At 37.3% G+C, this 23,972-nt stretch overlaps 1 protein-coding gene across 2 annotated transcripts in view; it reads left to right on the top strand.

Moving 5' to 3' along the window:
• Positions 1 to 18,128, top strand: part of LOC140148137 (striatin-interacting protein 1 homolog) — a 39,675-nt gene extending 21,547 nt beyond the window's left edge. The window contains exons 10-21 of one of the 2 annotated variants that reach the window (XM_072169995.1): positions 5,025 to 5,215; positions 6,437 to 6,502; positions 9,756 to 9,819; positions 11,004 to 11,075; positions 12,314 to 12,388; positions 12,956 to 13,053; positions 13,593 to 13,719; positions 14,182 to 14,282; positions 14,626 to 14,692; positions 14,913 to 15,017; positions 16,109 to 16,313; positions 17,127 to 18,128. In XM_072169995.1, coding sequence (XP_072026096.1) covers positions 5,025 to 5,215; positions 6,437 to 6,502; positions 9,756 to 9,819; positions 11,004 to 11,075; positions 12,314 to 12,388; positions 12,956 to 13,053; positions 13,593 to 13,719; positions 14,182 to 14,282; positions 14,626 to 14,692; positions 14,913 to 15,017; positions 16,109 to 16,313; positions 17,127 to 17,392 — 1,437 coding nt within the window. In that variant the 3' untranslated portion in view covers positions 17,393 to 18,128. Of the gene's footprint in view, positions 1 to 5,009; positions 5,216 to 6,436; positions 6,503 to 9,755; positions 9,820 to 11,003; positions 11,076 to 12,313; positions 12,389 to 12,955; positions 13,054 to 13,592; positions 13,720 to 14,181; positions 14,283 to 14,625; positions 14,693 to 14,912; positions 15,018 to 16,108; positions 16,314 to 17,126 lie in introns of both variants that reach the window. The other variant, XM_072169994.1, reaches the window with a different exon arrangement.
• Positions 18,129 to 23,972: the final 5,844 nt, after the last annotated feature.

Here is a 23,972-nt window from a genome sequence, read left to right as displayed (position 1 = left end):
GTAATGAGTAATGCCTTCAGGAAATTAATGTGGGCTAGTCCAGTTTGGATTATGGATCACCTGTCCCCTATGGAAGACATGACCTTAATCTTCCACATATGGAGTGTATTTGAAATTGCCACTCACTACGTGGAAGATTAAAGTCGTGTCATCTGTAAGGGGTGTATGGATTTCAACTGGAATAGCCCAAATCATGCATGATGGCAGATTCAGATGGACACACACATGTTACTGTTAATACATTGTCAGAAAGATTTGAAAAGCTATGGCAGAAATGAAATCACACTGCCAATGAAAATGTGTCTAATTTGATTAATTTGGTGCTTTTCCCAAAATATTTTCTAGTATGTTGGCAGGCGTACACTTCAATTATTGTGAGGGCGAGTTAGCGCAGCGGTAATTCCCTCGCTTTGCACCACTGAGGTCCCGGTTCAAGCCCGGCGCGCCCAAGGACTCATGTGCACTTGGTTTATCCGATTCCATGCTTTCGCTCTGCAGGTTTTCTCCGGGATCTCCGGTTTCCTCCTGTATCGCAAAAATCGGTGATTAGTTGTTTGGTTATCAAAACTTCCTTCACCCAATGGAATTTGGGGAGCTGCACAGATAATTGGTGGATGTTACAATCTAAATGCGGATAGGTGTGCGCCGTTCGGCAGCAACTGGCCTAGTTGATGCGATCTGATTGTGATGATTCACCATTGCAGCGAAATTACAGCGCTTTGAGTCCTCTAAGATCTGGAGAAAGGCGCTTTATAAATCCAAAATTTATTTATTTATGTTCAATATCATTATTGAGTCCATTGCATCTTATGCTGTTTATGCAATGGGCATGTTCCATAAGATGTGGACACCAGGTTCATTCTGATTTTAGCCAACATGACTGTGTAACATTTATTGGTGCCAATGATGTTAACTACAGTCTGCACAAGAAATAAGGTGCCTTGTTATGAATGTGACCCCACCGTCCAAAGTAAGGGTAGATTTCAAAAATCATGTCGATCCACAATGCATGAATGTGCGCAAGGAAGTTATGCAATGAAAACAGATGGAAGGTACTGTATAGATTAAAAAGTGGCACTTTTCATGTTTTTCAGTGTAGCGGATTACACTGATTTGTACACATCATAATTGGCCTACAGTTTGATCAGCTCGTAATCAGTGGGAATTAGGCTTTACAACTACAACTTTACAACATCGGCTAGGCTTTTACAACTACACCAAACAGTAGACCCATGCTAATAGTGATAGAGTTGACCTATCTGCTCTATATTGTGCGTATTAAAGAAAGCAGAAATTATACAACTTGAATTAATAATTTGTGATGCTTCTGGCGAGATGTTATAAGTCGGCAATTAAATATGAATGAAATGAAATATATTGATATTAGTCCGCAATGTTATAAGGATCGCCGATTACGAGCTGGTCAAATTATACTGACAATAACCTTACTCAATCAAGTACCAAGTATGGTGAGTACGGACAATGCGGTCTGCTGCGGTAAAGCTTGAAGAAAGTGCTAAGTGCAATTTTGAATCTTTGCCTACCATCAATCTTTGTTTCATAACTTTGTGTGATATCTGCACCATTTGCTGTCATTGATATCTCAAAATATTCAAGATAACTTCCTTACACACATTGTGGTCACCTTGATTTTCAAATGTATCCTCTCTTCAAAATGGCAGTGAGGTCAAAGTTCATAAACTAGTATCTTATTTATTGTGCAGACTACATGAAATGGAGAAGGGTATAATGGTTAATTTCTACCTTGCCCTGGTGTAAGACATTTGACAAACCTCTGACAATGCTTGTGTTTGTCATCCAGTACTTCCTACCTTGAAACCCACCATTCCAAATCCTGAAAACCTACTAACTTGGGGTTTGTTTTTGGATAAAAACATTATGCTTCTTTTTAATTGGGGTATTATTTATTCATATGATTCTTTATATTTACATGCTAAAATTTCTTATCTCTAACATGCTAAACATGCTAACATTTTAAGTATAAGATACAAGTATTTAAGCTATCCATATTTAATAGTAACTAACAAAGCTTTTAAGATAAACTCAAATTGATATGGTAGTTTTAGAATAGCATTATTTGAAAAAAAATCCATTCAACTGAATCTTCAGTCCTCTTCTGCGTGACTTATTTAAAATCTCTTCCTTGTCTTTGCAGACAAATTTTCAAACATTTTTGTCAAAAATTGAACACATTTTGTTTCTGACATTTTAATTTTATACTTTAATATTCTCATTAATTGCAATATAACTGCTGTAAATTAATGCTGTGTTCATCTGTTTCTTGTATGTAGTTGTATTTTTTCATGTTCTCTCCTTTCTCTCTTTCTTTGTCTGTATCTATATGTCTCTTATGTGTGTCTCGCTCTCTCACTCTTTTGGGCTATTCCAGTTGAACTCCACACACCCTATGAAAGACATGATCTTAATCTTCCACACAGGGAGTGTGCATTTCAAATGAGATTCCATTTGAAATCTGATCTCATTTGAAATCTGCACTCCTTGTGTGGGTGATTAAGATCACATCTTCCATAGGGGGTGTATGGAATTTAACTGGAATAGCCCAACACCGTTCATTCTCACTTATCTGACTCTTTGTCTGTTATTCCTGGTCTCAATGTTGGGCGTCTCTGTCTCTGTCACTGCGGTAACCAAGGGTGAAAATAAGAAATGATGAACCAGGGGCTCCTTTTTGCACAAAATGGTGGTTCACTTCATTCAACATGGAACCAGGGGCCACTTTTAATCAACAAGGGGCCAATATTTGTTCTGAATAAGATCATCATGCATTAATGGCTATTGAACTGAATTTTTGGGTGTAGTGACCAGGGGCCAGTTTCTGAAGAAAAGTGTCCCCTGGTCAGCTTAAATTTAGATGGGACTAGGGGCCATTTCAGGGTTTCTGGGAGCTAAACGGCTCCGGTATCCTGTCTCCCACTTATTTTCACCCTTGGCTGTAACACTCATTTTGAATTATGTTTGTATTAAACAAACTTCTGTCTCAGTGCTGACTTTCTCATCAGTGTGCCTACGCACTCATACTTTTACATCCATGCAAATGTCATCATTTGCTGGAATTTGTAAATATGTAAATACACAGGATCATAAATGTTACTAACTCTCAAGTCAAAAATTGAGTGGACAAAATACCTGCATCTAGAAAGCATGTGATATTGTGCAGCATATCACATTTATTACCAATCAACACGCTTGCATACAGAATTTCAGATAAGCAGTACATTTTGTCCATTCAGTTTTTTGAAGTTGGTTAAAGGATGTCTCTGGCAATTACAACATTATGCCTTATATGTTAGAAAAATAATATTATTATCAAGCATGAATCACAAACTCACATTGACACTAAAAAAACGAATAATAACAGCTGGCTCTCAACACGCGATATTCAAAATTCCTGCCACGAAATTGTCTAGTGCAATGACGTCATTGTTATTTGTGCTTAATTGTTGCCGCCTTCATTGTATTACTGAGACGTCATTGCACTGGACAATTTTGGCGCCCGGGAATTTTGAATATCGTGTGTTGAGAGACGGCTGTATTAATTCGTTTTTATAGTCAATATGAATTTGTTTAAAACCATGTTGTTCGTCATTGATAATTAATTTTCTAACATATAAGGCATAATGTTGTGATTGCCGGAGACATCCTTTAACTTTTGGCTGTTCCACTTGAAATACATACAATCCTATGAAAGACATGACTTAATCAGTGAGTGTGAATTTCAAATGGGATTACCAGAATGGTTAACTCAGTTTGATTATCTACACCCCCTGTGTGGGAGATTAAGGTCATGTGTTCCATAGGGGTGGATGGATTTCAAAGAAAATAGCCCAAATGTGCTGTCATTCTCACAGTTGATTTCTTTCCAATTGTGTCTTCCATGCCTTGCCAACTTCAGCACATCATAAACATATTTATTTTACTCACAGAATTGATATAATGTGCTTTTGACCTTAAATATTATGTAAATACATCCATCCTTGATGGTAACTTTATGGAGAAAGCTGATTGTTAAGAAATTTGATTGAGCAATTATGAATTTGAACCAACATTCAAGCTTTGTTTTTAGTAGGAGGAATTATAGTAGGAGGAATTATCAGTGTTGCCAAAACTATTTCAGTGCTAATGCACAGGGAATTAGCTTGCCAGGCCGTGTTGATTGTAGCCCAATTTCTAAGAACTTTAAAAAAGTGATTGATCAACAAAACCCATCATTATTGCAATTTGGAGCTTCAGAGACTCATAATCTTTATAATTTGGCTACATTTAACGTTAATACATAAAATTACTGCCCAATTTTAGGCAAGTAGCGGCATGGTTTTCTGAGATTGCCAAGCAGCCCAATTAGGCGCCTAAGGCACACCTTGGCACTGAATAGTTTTGACATCACTGGGAATTATTTGAAGACACTGAATAAAAGCATCACAACTTTTTCTGGTGTGGGCCAATTCTATAAAGACTTACAATCAGTGTGGCAATGATTTACTGAAGGTAAATCTCTCTATTAAATCAAACGGAAGATCTATTGAAAGTTTTCTGAAATTGCTTTTAGAAACTGCATTTGCTTGTTTTATTTTGAAAGAAAAACCTCTCAAAAAGTGCATTATTTACTTTTCAGATATTGGGCATGACCTTAGTCTCCCACACAGGGGTGTAGATTTCAAATGAATTCACACATGCGGGTAACTCCATTTAAAATTCACACTCCCTGTGTGGAAGATTAAGGTCATGTCTTCCTTAGGGGTGTATGGAATGGCACATCGTTAAAATGTACACTTTTTTGAGAATAATTGTGATGGATTAAATCAATAACACAGATTGAGGGAGTTGTGATGCATCCTGTCATGTTAATAGCCTTTACTTGCAAACATTGTCATGTAATTTTGGTTCATGCGGTGCACTTACCATAACGTAGCGTGAAATCAACACTTTCCCAGGAATTCACACACATTGTGTGCTGTTTTGATTTGCAGGGATTGGTGAAGCAGAACGGCATCGATGAACCCATGCCAGAGGACCCAGATCACAAAGATGAAGATGACGGTGGCAATGGGAACGGCGATGGCAATGGGAATGGCAATGGAAACGGAGGGAGTGAGGAGGAAGATGAGAACGGCACCAGACCACCTGATACACCCAGAGAGCCATGCCATGCCTTACCGTGGACACCTAAAGTCAGGCAAGTATATCAGGTTTGAAGGAAGCAAGAGTGTGATATTTAAGGTAGGAGCATCGGATAATAGGCCCATGCAGGAAAATAGCCACTATATCAAATCAAAATTATGTATCCATATCAAATATATAACCAATTTAATATAAGTCTTTACTCCACTTATTTTTAACGTTTCATGAAAATTTAAGCATTTCTTATGTTTTTCTTTATTTTTTGAAAATTCCCTAATTTTTTCTACTAATAATTATTGCTAGCCTAGAGGGAATGTGATATGGTTTCCATAGTTTGTGGGGTGGTTAATAAGCCTAATATCTAAATTCTCTCGCCAGATTTTTTTTGATCAAGTGTTTAATTTTTGAGAAAAATCATTTTTTCTATTTTTAAATTAGGGAAATCTAGAAACACCCATAACTTAAAATAGAAACACTTTATTAAAAAAAAAGCTGGCGAGAAAAGTTTCTAAATTTAATAACCTTTCATATGACACCTTGTTTGTTAAAATTGGCCCTATGGTTAGCTCAGACAATAATTATGAAATTGGGTCATTCAGTGTTTCTAGATCAAATCAAGAAAATTTGAGCAAGTACTAACATTACCTTCAAATATCCCCTTTATTACTGGCCAATATATAGGAAAAAAGTAATTAATATTATTTGGTAACATTTTTGTAATAAAAAGATCCAAAAAGCAGTTCTATAAAGGGGATAGAAAGGATAAAAAATAATATCTAAACATAGTATCCATTTTCAAACTTTTACCAATTTTAGTGAACAAGGCTTTGTGTCAAAACCACTCTATGTGCAAAGTCAATGGGGTTTCCTAATGATAAAAAATGGCATAACTCAAACGCTTTGTTGGCAAAAATTAAAATTTGGCAGGCGAGTTTTTCTTACCCAACTACACATCCTGTATCATTTTAAACCAAATCTGTGCATGACACCATAGCCGATGTTTCTACCTTAACAACAGATTTTCTGCAAGGTAGTTCCACAATGTGCTGTTCCATTTTTCAACAGATTCTTACATTCTTTGTAATGATGACAGTATCATGGTGTTAAGCAAGGAGGAGAAGGAGCTTGGCATCAAGCAAGAGGTTGAATAAGATTCCAAACATGGAGGTTAGCAACATGGCGCAAACCCCCATTGGGGGCAATGAGTTTTAATTTGGTATGTGTTGTTTGAAATCTTATCTAAATCCTATTGTGGCTTACATTTCTTTTTTTTCAGGCAAAAAGACTTGGATACTTTTTTGGATCATACCAGAAGTAAATTTGTTGGTTTTCAGGTGCCAAGGTAAGGATACTGAAGGGTCATTTGAGGTCAACTTGAAAATGAAAAATAAAAAATTGTATCACATGAATATTTACTCTGCGTGACGTTCACTACCCATATCGTCGGATGACCTATTTTGATCAATTTGAGTGCCCAAATGTTCCTTCACCTTCAAAACATGGATTACTTGATAGGAAAGGTGTTAAAAACAAAGAGATTAGACCTAAAGAGTACTGACTCCATCATGATTGCATGGCGCTCATGGTGGGCAAAATACTGTACCTCTGTATTGCTTCAACATTTGCCCAGCAAACTTTGAATTTAAGCGTGGTTTGTTTCTGTTCTGCGTGTAACATACCAGATTCTCATTCACGGTTTACCCCCGCGGCAGATTACCTTCGCAGCTACACCTGGTGTAGCCCTGAAGCTACACCTTAATAGAGCTACTCTGAAGCTACTCCAAAGTAGCTACACCTTAGCAAACCCCATAGTGGATACACCATATCAGAGATACTTCGCTGTTACTCCATCCATTGTCTGTCTAGAAGCCAACTCCGGTGCTACACTAGTGCCAACTTCTGGATACGCCATATCGGAGCTACTCCAAAAGTACTCTTAAGAAGCTACTCTGAAGTACATCTGATAGCTGTCAGCCACGAGCCAACCCTGGAGTAATACCGAAGTCAGCTCCGGTGTACAACCGCAGCCAACCGGGTCATTGACCGGCAGCGGTAAACAACTTCGCCAAGCAGCGTAAGCGGCGCGTACTAGTGCGGCGTACCTAGCTATTTTAGCAAAGCGAGCGTTTGTTGTTTTGATTAATTGATTGACCATGTTTGCATAGGGCGTCATGACGGGGCGAGAATCACTTGCCGATGTCACAGAGACATTTTGTTTCTCTTTTGTGGTTGTTTCGTTTGTAGAAACTTGTTCTTTTGTTTACGACAGTACCAGTACGACTTCTTTTCAATTTGTTTTTAAAATCATTTTCAATCATTATTTAATTTTTTTTTTCTTGTTATGTTTTTAGTTTTGTTAACTTGAGATGCTTTTGTGACGTTGTTTTCCTGTGTTCATACTTCGCGCGGTTCGCGGTTCCACTTTCCCATGTTGTTTGTTTATTTACCGTACCGGGTTTATTATTACAGTTAAAATTTATACTTCTTCAATTTCTTGTTCTTACGCTGTTTTCCTAACATTTTGCACCGCATTACTTTTAAGGCGTGGGCCTATGCCTATAATAGGGGCCTACACCTTCTTGCAATACAGTTTGGTTTTGATTCGTTTGGCTAGGCCTTAGGCCTACTAGTCTTCATCTTTCATTGATGTTATTCACAGTTTTCATATTTTTTTACTTGGTTGTTATTCATCTTTTACTTTGACTTACGTGTTTGATATGTGTTTTTTTGTTTGTTTGAGTAGGCCGTATTTTGTTTGTTTTTTTAATATTTTTTCTTTGCTTATTATACTTGAATGATTGGTCACTTATTTATTAAAAAGTAAATATTTAAATAAGTTACTAAACAATTAAAAAGTAAATAAGTAAAATATAATTCACGTAAATAAATAATAAATATAAAACTAATAATAAATTTAATAAAAGCGTAAAAATAAATGAATAAAAGTGGGGTCCTAAAATAAATATTAGCTATAAAATGACCAATCATTCAAGTATAATATGCAAAGAAAAATGCTTAAAATCATACAAATGCAGGCCTACTCAAACAAATGAAAAAACATGTAAGCAAACAGGTAATCAAATTAAAAAGCTAAATAACAACCAAGTTCATGATAATTATTAGCATTCTATTATTGATTATTTTATAGGCCTAGGCCTACGAGTACTATTCATTTTGTTTTATTTAGGCCTACATGTTTACTTATTTACTTTCTTATTTGTGTAGTTTTTACTTGTTAATTTAATTAGGCCTACATATTATTTTATTTACTTGTTTATTCATTTGTAAATTTATTTAGTCAGTTATTTACTTCATTAATTTTACTCGCTTATTTCTGAACTTGTTTATGTATTTTGTAGGCCTGTTTACTTGTTTACTATTTTCGATTATTAATTTATTATAATATTAACATATATTTGAAAAATAATAATAAAAAAAAGAAAGAAAGAACAAAAATCCCTAATATATCCAAATAAAAGCATACAATAAAGCTAAATTGAGAAAATAGCATTAAATCTGGCAACAGATCATCACACATTTTTTTACGGAGTACCTCTAGAGGTACTCCGCTATAGAATGTCTCTACGGGAGGTACACCGTGGAAAACCGGATAGGAGTAGTCCACGGATTTTTGACTCGCGTTACGGTACACCGCTATAGAGTAGCCCTGGGGGTAATCCGGAGTAGCTCCAGAGTACATCCAGTGAGAAATTGGATGTGTACTCTGGTGATGATACACACCAAGTGTGCTAAGCACGCAAACCTCTAATGCTCAATCTAAAGGTACAAATGATCGTCTATCGCATTTGCTGATAATCACCGAAGGTACACTATTTTTGGTCTTCATGCAAGACAAACCAATATGGTGTCTTTACCATAGCATTTTGCCTGGGGTAATTCTGAGTTGATACTCTGTGAGTTTTGTCTTTTGTATAATTGCATCATACTTGTCATGTATATAAAGGCTGCTGAGGGATTGTGACAATTTGATTCTATCAATAAATTCCTTCGATTTGTTGATAGAAACAAATTGTTTCAACCAGATTCATGAAGACATTTTATGGTCACCTGCTTGGCTGTCCAATGAAAAGAAATGAAACAATAGCAGTAGCATTCTCTTCCATAAGGCCAAATTTTCTATTTTTTTTTTTTTATAAAAAATAAGTAAAATTCAATTTTTTTCCAGATTTGGAGTATCTCTGGACCTAGCTAGAGCTAAATGCTAAGATCTTTCATGGTTGAAAATAAAAAAAGCCCACAAAATCATTAAAAGACTATGACATGAACACAAATTATAACTTTAACTGCATATTAAAGAAGAAAATAAAATCCGCCCGCCCGCACGTCCTCTTTCAAAGCTGTGGAGGACAAACAAACAATTATTTTTTTTGGCCTAATTGATATTGGGCTATTCCAGTCCATACACCCTCTATGGAAGACATGACCTTAATCTCCCACGCAGGGTAATTCCATTTGAAATCTATACGCCTTATGTTGGAGGTTTAGGTCATGTCTTCCATATGGAGTGTATGGATTCAACTGGAATAGCCCATTTCTCACCTAATATAATATCTTGCATACCTTTTTGTCCACAGTGACAGAAGTACACTAGCAGGACTGCCTCAACCCATTCATGAAGGAGTACAGATTTTGAAAAAGGTACAGGAAGTTTAATATTATTTTAACTGAATTCTGCTAAAATTTTGCAGTTGGATGTATTGGAGATGAAAAGCCATGGCCCAATAATAATAATATAGTGATAATATAGTAATAAACTAGCATTTATATTGTACACTATTATCATAAAATTGATCCAGACGATTAAAAAATATATATAAAATACAAATACATAGCAGAAAAACAAATTTGATAGGATAAAGTAAATAAAATTATTTTAAAAAAAAGTTGATGAAGCACTGGTTTTAGAATGAGATGTACATTCTCAAAATATTTCAAGGATCAGAATCTGACAATCCTGATTTTCATTCTTCATCTATTCTCATGGTGCCCTAAGTATATTTAAGAAATAAAGGGTAATGCATGATCCTTTACACGAAAATAATGTGTCCGAGGCAGTAAAAACGTAAATATGGGTGAGGCGCAGCCGAACCCATTATTTAAACGATTTTACTGCCGAGGACACATTATTTGCGTGTAAAGGATAATGCTGCCTATTCTATTCTATTCTATTACCACAAAATAGTGCGATTTAAAGAGAAAATGTCACATTTTTTGCCCAAATATTTCAAGTTGTTTACCTCAAGGTGTAGCGCCTACACGTAGCCAAAGCGTATGCACATTCCAATAACACAGCCTAACATTCCATTCTCCCCTATAAGCAGGTATGCACATACAATAACACACCCCTGGCATTCCATTCTCCCCTACATAAGCAGGTGTGCTGTGCGCTGTGATGATATAAGAACATAAAGTTTGTTGCCCTTGACACTTTATCGCTAATTAATGGTCTGTCACGTGACACGTTTCAACAAATCACAGTGCGTGATTTTGAATAATGGGTCGTGGGGGTAATAGAATTCAGTGTAATGGGACTTCATTACTCGTAGTACAAGTGTTATGTTGTCTGAACGTTAACAAATGAAATGGATGCTCATCTGATTTACAACATTAATGCTGTTTTTGAAAAAAATATGATAACTAATAAGTCTGATTCTTAAAAAAAAAATTTGAGTAGTGTAGGTTACAGAGATGGGGGTGGATTAGGGTATTATACACATTGATCTGGATAACCAGGGGCCCTAAATTTTAGCTTTGGCCAGGGCCCTGGAAATGTAAATCCAGCCCAGAACAAAGTACTAACCATTGAGTGTGTGTTGTTTCAGCATGTGTATGTGTCACTCACAGAACTTCAAGTGAAACAGGAGGAGGAAATCAACAAAAATCCACTGTCACAGGTGAGAAATTCTGATATTCAATTCAACTTTTATTTTGATATCAAAATGAAATACAAATAAGAAAGGGCTAGTTTAAGGGTACATGATGTATCGATTTGTATTATATATATTATTGAAAAATAACACTTTGATGTTTTGCAAAAGTTTATTCTACAAATCATATACTTTGAAAACTTGCTTGATTTATTGTTGTTAATGACTTATATACATTTTACAAAAGTGTTGTTGTTTCAGCCTTCTTTACAACATAACTCAAGAACCACATGACCTACAAAAGTATATCTGTGATATTTGAATTCTTCTACACACTTGCTATGAAATGAACAATGCAATTTTTGCAAAAGCTCACTGCCATTCGCAAGATGCTCTGAACTACCAAAGGGCAACAATTTAAAATAGTTGCTAACCTTAACCCATCCAATGTGTTACAATTAAAAACTTCAGACAAACATAATTAACAAGTGTTGGTGCAAAGTCCAAATAATAATGGAGAATATGCTAACACAGGAATCAAACTAGACCAGCATTGCTGATGGCTCAGTCTGAATGTTGTGAATTGAATTGAGATTTATTTATTTTTATTTGAGAAATACAGAAGATTTCAGGCAAAAAATGAATGAAAACTACTTTTTCATCAAATTTTTCTTGTGCATTTGTTCACAATATATATTTTCCTAGAACTTAGAATTTTCATAGTTTGCCTATTCTGTACTGATTTGACATAAAAATTTAGTAAATTGAGGTATATGTTATCATAAATCCCAACTCTATTAAGGGGGTACTACACCCCTGTAGTAAATTTGTGACTATTTTTGCATTTTTCTCAAAAATAATAACACACTGGTAACAAAAGTTATGTATATTATTGGGGCAAGAAACCAATTACTACACTGAAATTTCAGTGACTCAACACAAACGGTTCAGTATATATGATAGGAAATGAAGTACATACTAGCGGTACCTTATTTCTTATCATAAATAATGAACCGCTTGTCTTGGGTCACTGAAATTCCAGTGTAGTAATTGATTCCTTGCCAACATCATACATATCTTTTGTTACCACTGTGTTATTAGTTTTTGAGAAAAATGCAAAAATAGACACAAATTTATAGAGGGTGTAGTACCCCTTAACAAATGAAGAAAAAACCCAATTACCTGCAGGAAACAAACTTTTTTATGCCCAAGTAATTTTCACTGCCACAGAATAATCTATTGTTGACATATTTGTTTGTATACAGGGTGAGGAAGAAATTCCAATGAATGCGACAGAAGTTTTGTACCAAGCTATGCTCCCTAACCTACCACAATACATGGTAAGATTTGAAAAGGGATATTAACCCTTGTTAAAAATTATGTATTTCTTTGCGGAAAAGAACCACTATCGTATCCAAGTCGCTAAGTCCTTTTACCTGCCATCTAGTTACAATGTGCCTTTTTAATTTACTTACTTACTGCTCCCTTAACCGGCTTGGTCATCAGTGGTGCCCCGCCGACCAAGCCAGTGAAGCGAGCAGTAAGTAAGTAAGTTACAAAGGCACATTGTGTAAGTCAGTTGTGTACTTTGATGAAAATGTGAGGTTGGATGTCAATTTATGTCATCATATCCCAATATTGCTCCATTGATAGGCATATGGAGAACCCTTTCAACTGGTTTATTGCCACAGGTTGTTGCAAATTATGAAAGAAATCCATGCATTTCACAAGGTTTGAACAGTTTACTGTTGCAAGGTCCTGAGTTTGCTTCCTGATTCCCAGCCTGGATCATTGTATGTGTTTCTTTTAAAAGTAATATTACCACAGCAAAACTTAACAAATTTCTAAAAATTCCTGATGTCAAAGCCTACATTTTTCATGAAATATGTAACTTTTTTTCTTAACAGATTTCACTACTCAAGATTCTATTAGCTGCAGCACCTACATCTAAAGCTAAGACAGAATCCATCAATATCCTCGCCGACGTACTACCGGAAGAAATGCCGTAAGTTGATTAGAAGTCTTTATACTGGTCTTTGCCAAGAACAGTGGCTTATAGCGTAGGTCATCATATTGGGGGTGGGGCACCGACCATAATAGGGAGGACCGGGATGGAGGGGGGCACAAGCCATTTTTTGGCAATTTTCCTATGGGATTTATTTTGCATGCGATGGGGGGGGGGCACCCCGGGGGGGCACGTGATGATGTTGGTGTATTATGATCAGCCAATGATGTACACTTCATATTAGGCCCGTCGTAGCATGATAATGTCCTAATTAGGTACATAAAATTACTGTGTGGCCCAATTTGGGCGCCTTAATCATGTTTACACATCAAACCATGATGTTGACTATTATAAATTATAATGACAACCTGGTAATTGACATGGTGTGTGTGTGATCAGAAATGTTCACGACGTTATGTGACTGCTACTTCCATTTATTTCATGTCATAATCAGGAAATGACAGCACAACAACATAATGTCTCGTGTGTATTGGATTGTTAGAAGTACGATGATGAACAAGTTGTTATTTATGTTACAGGATCACAGTGCTACAGTCTATGAAGCTTGGTATTGATGTGAACAGACATAAAGAGATTATAGTGAAGGCAATCTCTGGATTATTACTGCTACTACTCAAACACTTCAAGCTCAACCATGTCTATCAGGTTAGTAATTAAAAAGCAGTCATTTATTTATTTATTTTTGCGAGTGAGATAGAGGTGGTCCATAAGCAGCCAAATTGAGCATGCATAGTGGTCAGAAGGTCCAAAAACGATACTCAATAATCTTTTCCAAGAGAGTCCAAACTCCCACATGGAGACAAAAATTGTGTACTTCAGGCACCCAGCCAATCTATTTGGATTTTATGTGTGTGCCTGTTTCCTATACGGTAAGTGATGCATGCACATGGATTTCAGATCTTCACCAAGATATGCAAGAGTAATTTGGTACCTGTGTGTGACAATTCAATTTGGTGGGTTTCCCACAGTGTTACACACTGGGCTATTATACGAAAATCACCGCTTTGTGTATTTCTAACTGTAAATCACTAATTTAGGGCGATATGAATTCACATTTTGTAATTGCTATAATTTTTTTTTTTTCATTTTCTCTTATTTTTTTTTCAGTTTGAATTTATGAGTCAGCATTTAGTGTTTGCCAACTGCATCCCATTGGTACTAAAGTTCTTCAATCAAAACATCCAGGCCTATGTCAGTGCAAAGAACAAGTAAGTCAACTTCTATGGATGGATTTGTCAAGTGTTTGCCATTCTAAATATGTTTACTTTTATGTACTTTAGACCAATAATGTGGCAATAAGCCCCAAAAGTTTCCTTAATTCCAGGGTTAAGACCAACCTTAAATCATCCACAGGAGTATTGCGGATTTTGAAGGGAATGCTCTATTTTGTCCATGTCATTTCATCAATTAACCTATCCTAAACCTAACTGTAACTGTAACGCTTTAAGACCTAAACCTAAACCAAATCCTGGCCCTAACCCTGAACAAAGTGATATAGGCTGCAGCTTCAAGATAACAGCCATATTTGCCTGTCTTTATTGTTCATTGCAGCATCCATGTTATAGATTTTCCCTCTTGTGTAATTGGGGATCAGGCTGACTTGACAGCAGATAGTCTTGTAAGTACCATATATATGTCACAACCATTGTCTTTAATGATTATACAGAGGTATTACTTGTATTATTTATTTCAGCATTTTAATTAAACAATAACCAAATTAAAATTTGATGGAAATCATACATGGCTTTACATTTATGTTCAAAACTACAAGTTCCTGTTAGTAGTCGTAGTTTACAACCTAAAAATAACTGTTACGTGTGTGTTCATTGTATCTGTAGGAGGCTGGTGACAATGTGCCATACTGTTGGAGGAATCTCTTCTCATGTATCAACTTACTTAGAATACTTAATAAGTTGACAAAATGGAAGCATTCAAGAACTATGGTAAGGTTGAATTGACAACATCACATGGGCTATTCCAGTTGAAATCCATGCTCCCCTACAATCAGTCTACTCTGAAGTACAAAGTACCGACGCGACGCACACATTGTGCCGACTTTGTGCTGGCTCTGTTAACACACTGTATAAGCGTGCGTTGTCACTTTGTACTTCAGAGTGGACAAAGTGTATGGAAGATATGATTTTAATCTCCCACAGAAGGTGTAGATTTCAAATAGAGTCACCCATTGAGGTAACCCCATCTGAAATTCACACTCCCTGTGTGGAAGTTTAAGGTTATGTCTTTCATAGGGGTGTATGGATTTTAACTGAAATAGCCCAGTGCCAGCTATATGTATCAAACAAGCTGATATACATATTAAAATAAAATAATTGTAAAGGGCTTAAATATTAGATGACGACAGTAACTTAAAGCCACACATAAAATTAACAGATGTGGAAATAAGAGTATAAACTGACCATTAAATACCAGTCGTAGTCCTACTAATTCAGGCATATTGGATGGCCTAGGGAAAGTTATCCCATATTTGCAAAACTACCCATGCCTTCCAAGGTGAACCTGCTCATGTTACTGTCTGGCCATGGTCTGGCCTTATGTCAGATTTTTCCCAGGGAAAGATGAAATTTCAATCTTTCCCTTTAAAGGGGTGTTATCACATTGGCAGCATCATCCCCACTTTATCCTATCAAAGTGGAGATTTTAGCATCAGAAGAAAACTCATATTTTTCTCATAATCCCAGTGAAATGTTAGGCCTGTAGTATTTTCCATTTTAAATGTTGTGAACGAAAAAGTGATATCCTCATCGGTTTTGGTTGGATACCACCATACTGTTCAATGAGCCGTTGTGAAAGATATTTTTGCTACTAATATCAAAACTGCTAGTGCAATTAGCTCCATTTGGCACAGGCTTAATATGCTTACTTCAATCTTACCACAACTGATTTTCTAAAACTAGTAATTACATTGAGTAAACTTCACTTGGTTTTAAAAAGCAAAAGTTGACAGTTTGATATGAATAACATACATGGTGATTCAATTAATGCTATTCACCAATTGTATTTTTCTTTCCCACAGATGTTAGTAGTATTCAAATCAGCCCCAATCCTCAAGAGAGCTCTGAAGGTCAAACAAGCTATGATGCAACTCTATGTCCTCAAGTTACTCAAAGTCCAGACTAAGTATCTGGGACGACAATGGCGTAAGAGCAACATGAAGACCATGTCGGCTATCTACAGCAAAGTGAGACACAGGCTAAATGATGACTGGGCTTATGGCAATGGTAGGTTATTGGTCATGGATGTATTCCTTAATTTTTGTTGGGGTAGAGGGAGGGAACAGTATTTTAGGGATGGTTGGCAGCCCCTGTTCAGGGACAATAGTGCAAGAGCAACATGAAGACCAGTGTCAGCTATCTACAGCAAAGTGAGACACAGACTCAATGATGACTGGGCTTATGGCAATGGTAGGTTATATTGGTCAGGGTTGTATCTTTAAATTTTTGTTGGGGTAGAGGGAGGAACAGTATTTTAGGGATGGTTGGCAGCCCCTGTTCAGGGACAATAGTGCAAGAGCAACATGAAGACCAGTGTCGGCTATCTATAACAAAGTGAGACGCAGATTCAATGATGACTGGGCTTATGGCAATGGTACGCAATATATTGGTCAAGGTTTGTTCTCTAAATTTTTTGTTGGAGTAGAGGGAGCAAACATTATTTCAGGGATGGTTTGCAGCTTTGCAGGGAAGGTCATGGTATGGTCATTTTTGTACCTCCCTGGATACAGCTTCCATCGGAAACTGGTATAACCCTTGTTATCATTAAAACTTTTACCAAAAACGTTATATTATTTGATCAACTGTCCTGGTCTGGCAGAGTGATGTTTGTGTATTGGCAATCTAAAATCTGATATGATTTGCCCTGTAAGGTTGTATTCTAATATCCAAATAAACTGTAGCACTGTGATCTGGATGAAATGGGCCAAACAACAGCCCAAATGTGTACAAAATTCCATGATGTAGCTTGAAGTTTTACCCATCTGCAAACGTTATGCTTTCAGAAACATCATTCAAGACTATTCTCATTTCCTTTTTCAGACATGGATGCCAGACCGTGGGATTTCCAAGCAGAGGAATGCGCCCTGCGTGCATGCGTAGACAGGTTCAACGCAAGACGCTACGACTCAATCGGCATCAAAGATCCCGAGTTCCTTCCATTTGATAATAATTTACAGAGCGTACTAAGCCAGAAAATAGAACTAAGTGAGGAATTTAAAAGATTTTATGAGGTGTGGTTAGACAGGGAAGTCTTTTCTACTCAAATCAACTGGGACTTGCTGCTTAAAGATAAAATATGTATATGAAGGTATTGAAGGAGTCGAGCACCGGGACATCACTACCGTAGTGCTTTTACGTGTCTCAAATACTCTGGATGTCACTGCAGAGTTGATGTTGACACAGTGCGTGGACATAATTATGTAATATTTGTGCCACAACAAATATACGACTTACGTCTGAATATAAATTTCCCGATCAAGTACAATATGCTACTCGTCACATTGATGATATGTGTGAAATTGACATCAGTGAAATCAAAACAAGTTAGTAAGGGGCTAATCCATTTAAAGTCCACACTCCCTCTGTGGAAGAATTTTGAAATATCTTTTGAAGTACGAATTTCAAATTGAATTAGCACATTAACCAACTCTATTTAAAACTCACCCTCTCTCTGTGGAAGATTCAGGTTGAATGTGGAAGATTCAGGTGGACTATTTCTCAGAGGGTGTGTGGAATTCAAATGGAGCTGCCTAAAATGTCCATTCCATTTGAAATTCATACTCCCAGTGGAATATTTGTCAACATCTTCAACTGGGGTGGTGTTGACTTTAAATGGAATAGTTCAATGAATATCTATTGGGACAAGACATTTTCCTCTGTTTTATTGATGAAACTTTGATTGCCTCACTGTTTTCAGGAGTATTTTTGTTTTTGACCAAACCATGGAACCAAAATGTCAACGTAACCAATCCACTGAATTCAGTGTGACCAATGTCTACACTCAGTGAACCTCCAAATGCAAGTTTGGTCATAGTATTTTACCTTGAGGTGTGAAGTTTGTGCAACTTAAATCACACTCTCTGTGAGGATCATGCATGTATATACTGTGTTTTTTCCATTGCTAATCATAACATAAATGTCTCAGTGGCACATAGATGTATCTCCATTTGGCTGCTGTGTGTATGATTACATGTGATATACCTTAAAGATTCGCCTAATGACATTTTGGGCTCCTGATACATAAGTGGAATTTTAGGTTCAACCTTAAAGTGCCCTCCTGTAAAATTCCAACCAGCAAATAAGGACACAGAACCTTTATTCTTTTTAGAATTTTAGAGCTCTCTATTTCACATGAAATTTACCCCAAGGCAAAGGAGCCCAAGTGCACCATTAGGCAAATCTTCACGGTATGCGAGTTTATTCAATGCACTGTGCATGCCCTGTTGAGTGCGCACTAGTGAACTTGTGCATATTGCAGGGACATATGTACACAGCAGCTAATGGAGATATGTCTTTTTGCCGCTAAGCCATTAACATATGTGTTGTATCATAGGAACATACCTGTGGAGAATGCAAGCCATAGGGTTAATATGTTAGGAATACAGGTATTACAGTACTAGGTTGAGTGATCTTGTAAAATACCTATTTAAGATGGACACAAAGTACAAGCACATCTTGGCGCTTCTAAAATAATGAACAGTGCTGGACTGCTAGATGTGATTTTAATCACCTCTTAGAGTGTGATTTTGTAGCCTGTCCGGAATCATATATTCTCAGTCCCTCATATTAGCCTGCCCTATTATAACAGCTGTAGTATTATCATACTAGTGTATCCAAGTTTGATAAAAGATAATATTTATAACTGGCCTCATATTCAGTGGCGGCGCAACGGGGGGGCATGGGGGGGCAAATGCCCCCCCAGTCAGAACTCTTGCCCCCTGTTGCCCCCAGAAAAAACCCAAAATTACGAAAATTTCCCCTTTTACGGTAATTTTACGCAAACTTTGTTGATTTTGCCCCCCTGAAATGCACTTTTCCCCCTAATGCCCCCCGAAAAATTTCCTGGCGCCGCCACTGCTCATATTATGATGACAAAGTACAAGTTTGGAATGTCCATCTTGCTTAGATACAACAAGCTTATTTGATATTGAGCATTAAAATTATTTAGTGTTTGATTTCATAGATTGTGTTTATGAAGGGGTTCGATTTGGGTATTTTCGGAGAGCTTGGATTCTTAAGGAAAAATACCAGGGTCTAAAATAACCCCGACTATTTCACAAAATGACCTCAAAACAGGTAGTGCACGGTAATTATTGTCATTCATTACCACCATTTCAGAAATATGCTTTGATAAAAACAAGAAGATTTTGTTGTTTAAAGTATTCTTCAAATTGTACCTTACCGTAATGACTATGAAATTATTATAATCTGATCTACTGGACTTACGTTTTTGTGAGTGGCAATATTTCACATCCTATCTCGGATGCATCATCAGGCCAACTGATGTTAAAGCGGCAAAAGTTTGTTGACCTGTGAAGAGGATGTTACGTCACAGGTCGAAGATGAGCCCAACCTCTGAGGGATCTTCTTTATCGCTGAACAATAGGCCCCTGCCAAGTTGTGTCGTAGCCCGCCTCCCTTATTAAGTGAAGGCTCCTCCGTTTAACATAAATCGCTTCCTTGACTCCTCTCTCAAACCATCTGCTTTTCGCGATCTAATATCTTGACGTCCTTGTTGTCAAATGAATGATTAGTGCTATCTAAGTGCGTGTAAACCGCAGAGTCTCCGCAACCAGTGCTAGCTCTCCTATGCTGGTACATGCGCTTCGCTAGAGTCTGTTTGGTCTCCCCTATGTAAAGGTCATCGCATCCACTGTCCTTGCACTGAATTGCGTACACAATGTTGCTTTGTTTGTCCTTTGGTTGTTTGTCCTTGGGATGGACCAGCGCTTGCCGCAAAGTGTTCTTAGGTTTGAACGACACTGGGATTCCTTGATCTTTGAAAATTCTGCGAAGTTTCTCCGACAGTCCAGATACGTATGGTATAGTCACGTTCCTGCCACGTTTAGATTCACCGTCACCTTGCGTAGCTTGTGCGGTGGACACTTTATCAGCTGATTTGGTTTGAGAGAGAGCCTTGTGAAAAGTCCAATCGCGATATCCGCAAAGATTGAAGGCCTTCTGAAGGTGTTCGCATTCCTTTTCCTTTGCGTTCTCGCTTGACGGAATCGTGTCCGCTCTATGAAATAGTGTCCGTATTACTCCGAGCTTATGAATCAGTGGATGGTGGGAATCAAATAACAAGTACTGATCTGTGTGTGTTTCCTTTCTGTACACAGAAGTTTCTAGCGACCATCACTTTCCACTGTAACTAAACAGTCCAAAAGGCAAGTTTGCCTTCCTTGAGTTCTTCCTGGGTGAACTTAATATGTTCGTTGACACTATTTATGTGATCAAAGAAGGGGGTTAATTGATCCTTACGAATCTTCACCCATGTGTCGTCGACATATCGAAACCAGTGCGTAGGGGGGGGGTGACGGTATATGATGCAAGAGCCAACCGTTCAAACTGTTCCATAAACAGGTTTACAACAATCGGTGAAACCGGCGATCCCATTAACGCATCCATGGCGTTGTCTGTAATATTTTCCATCATAGACGAAATAGGTGGTATTAAGACAAAGTTCCAGAAGTTCACAAACTTGGTCTGGACTAAGTTTCGTGCGCTCATTCAAGGTGTTATCCTTCCTTAGAAATTCTCTAACACAGTCTATCGCTTCCTTCGGTGGTACACAGGTGAACAACACTGACACATCATAAGAGGTAATAGTCTCATTATCATCCAATCGAATATCGCGAACTTTGTTTACGAAGTCCTGGGAGTTAATAATATGGTGTTGTGATTTCCCAACCAGCGGTCCAATAATGTATGCGATGTGTTTAGCTACATTGTACGTGACCGAGTCCACACTGCTAACAATAGGTCTCAATGGAGCATGGGGTTTATGGATCTTAGGTAGACCATAAAATTTATGGTCTACCGTAATGGTTTTAAATCTTCTGTGTCATTATGTTCAGTACTCAATGCATAATACGGGGCTATGCAAAGTGATTATGCGCGCTTGTTTTTGCGCTGAGGAAAGACACGCATATGCGGATTATTGATGTGCGTATTAAAATTTAGGTACTTGGTAGTCGGTGTGAGATTTAATTAACCCACAACCATGTGTGCGATAAGTGTGTTAAAAGTAATGTATTGGATTATGTTTATTGCATCTATTCATGATGTTAAGAATATATCAAACACTACTTGGTACTGGCCTAGAGTATAAAGTTAGATTCAAATCACACCATTACATTGAAGAAAAGTGTGGTTTTGAGAAGCATTTATACCAGATTGAGGTTTATCCTTGGTGTGAAACTCCACAGAATTAGCCTAGCACAGAGTACAGCATTGTTCGGTAAGCTGCTTTTAATACAGCTTTATTCCATAAACTGGAGTCTTTGTACTAAAGTTTGTTTGGCTTATATAAGGCGGAAATTATTTGCGTTTTGTTACTGCGCGCATCAGTCAAGTCCTAACTCGCGCTTGCGTAAATTCACATAAGCGTGCACCAGTCATGCATTACGCAACACACAACTAGCATAAGCACTGCACCCAACAGTGTGCCTGCCATTCTATGTCAATATGCGGCGGGTGTTATGAGTCTTATTTTCTCTGCCTTATATAAAGCAAACAAACTTTAGTCTAACTCATGAATATCTTTCACAAGGATACACAGATATTGAAGACTATGGTAGATGGGATGTATAGGAAATCCTCCTTACCCAATGTAAATAGTAGCTACTGGAAAGTGCAATGTTATATATTTATTATAAAATAATGTAATGCCTTTTGTTGGCACTGTTTTGTAACCTCATGTGTATATATAAATCATTTTTAGCATATCAATTATGTTGAGGGTCAAAGTTCCAGGCACAGTGATATTACTTTGGCATTGGCTCTGTTAACAGTTCCCACATTGCACAACACGAGTTCTTGTTAAAGCTCAACTGAAATAACTTTTGTCCACCGATCTGATATCAAGTGATTAAATTTTTTTTTATGTCTTGAAATATTATGGTTTGCAGTACACTGACACACAAACACACATATTCATATAGGTGTGCGCCTCCAAACGTGGACACAGATTAGGACTATGCAAAGGCGGATGTCTGAAACCGCATTCAATATTCAAACCATGGACGTTTTTCACCATTTTGTGTGTGTATGTGTATGAGATGCAATTTTACCTAGCAAATGCTGACGGTATTTTTAATGCACAATAAAGGGCGTATCTCACAAATGCATTATATATTGTGGTCCCTCCAATTATCCCCTGCTGATGCCCTATTATATAGCTATCAACATGGTGTGAAAAGTGTGCCAACAGATTCCATAATACCATTATTACGGTACTTAACAATTTTCTATCTTTTGGCTTGTCTACTGTGATTTATCATTGGGGTGGGCTTGTCCAGCTGGGAGTGAAATTGGCCAAAGGGGGTAATTATTAGTAATTGGTCCTGGATAAACATCCTTTTTCATAGAGCAAGAGGACTACAATACATGCAATTGTGGTCATTTGCAGACCTCCAACACCGAGGACGGTCCCCCTTTGCAGAGTGATCCACTGTTGAAATGTGAAATGTCATGTGTGTGTCCTTGTTTGTCAGTAAACACATACGCACACCTACCTAAACCTGTACTATAATAGTTTTCTACCATCTGATAATATGATAATTATTTGTACGCCTTAGTTATCACTATTGACAAATAGATGTTTAATGGACGTACGATTTCATGCCTTAACATCAAAGCCTGGAGAAAAAAAATGTGTTAGATGGTAAAAGCTAGTGTGTAAATGATATAATCATTAATAAAGACAAAATGTATTGAAGTAAAGTGATTGGTAATTTGCTTCTTTATTTCCCACTGTCTTCAGCCATAAAGGAGTGGGTATTGCAATGGTGTGTCCCTTCATTGTGGGTGTGTATGTGAGTTCCATATTGGTATTTTTATTCTTTTTCCTGATATCCTATATTTTGATCTTGGGCTTTTTATCTTGTTATTTATCAATTCTATTACAATGTTACTGATTGATATTTTGGCCACCTTTCCTCTTTCGATGGTACCATCTGATGATGGGGGAGCCAACTAAGTAGGGTGGCAAATATTAACAAAAATGGGCTAAAAGTATGAAAAGGGGCTAAAAGTCTTACATATCAGGGTGGCCAGCCATTTACTTTGCCTGAGGACTGACTTAGAGTTGTTAGGCTGGGTGCTCCAGAAAAAGTGCGAAAAATTACATTGCAGGAGATAGAGGAAATGAACATAAGTAAAAAAAATGAAAAGAAGGATTAGGGGTGAGCAATAATTATCTGTCCCCTGGGGCAAATTTCAAAATGGCCTGCCAAAAAATGCCCCCCCCCCTCCAGCCACTCCCACTGTTAAGACCCTCTTTTCAGCATCTACAGGGTGTCCCCCAAAAAAAGAGAACCCTCATTGCACCCTTTTATTATGTTTCTTACTTTCTTACTTTGTTGTTTCTTGCTTTCTTTTTATTTACAACATAAATCCCCGCATATATCATAATTTTAGGATAAAAGGTAGCCTTGAAAAGGGCTGTTTGGTTTGTCCTTGGTTCTTCTGAAGTGAGTTTACTGTGCTGCTCTGCCCTCTACCTGGTTGCCTCCTTAACGAATACAGGTTTCAGCCCTGGTCCTCATTGCATCAAATTGTGTTATACCATCCTTGTGTGCCGGATACTTGCGAATGCAGCAGTAATATGTCTGCGAAGATCTTGCATTTTGCCACAAAGGAAGAAATCAAGTGTGTGAGGTCTAG

Source organism: Amphiura filiformis, chromosome 3 (assembly GCF_039555335.1).
Source record: "Amphiura filiformis chromosome 3, Afil_fr2py, whole genome shotgun sequence".
NCBI classification, from domain to species: domain Eukaryota; kingdom Metazoa; phylum Echinodermata; class Ophiuroidea; order Amphilepidida; family Amphiuridae; genus Amphiura; species Amphiura filiformis.
This window is presented reverse-complemented; position numbering and strand designations above follow the sequence as displayed.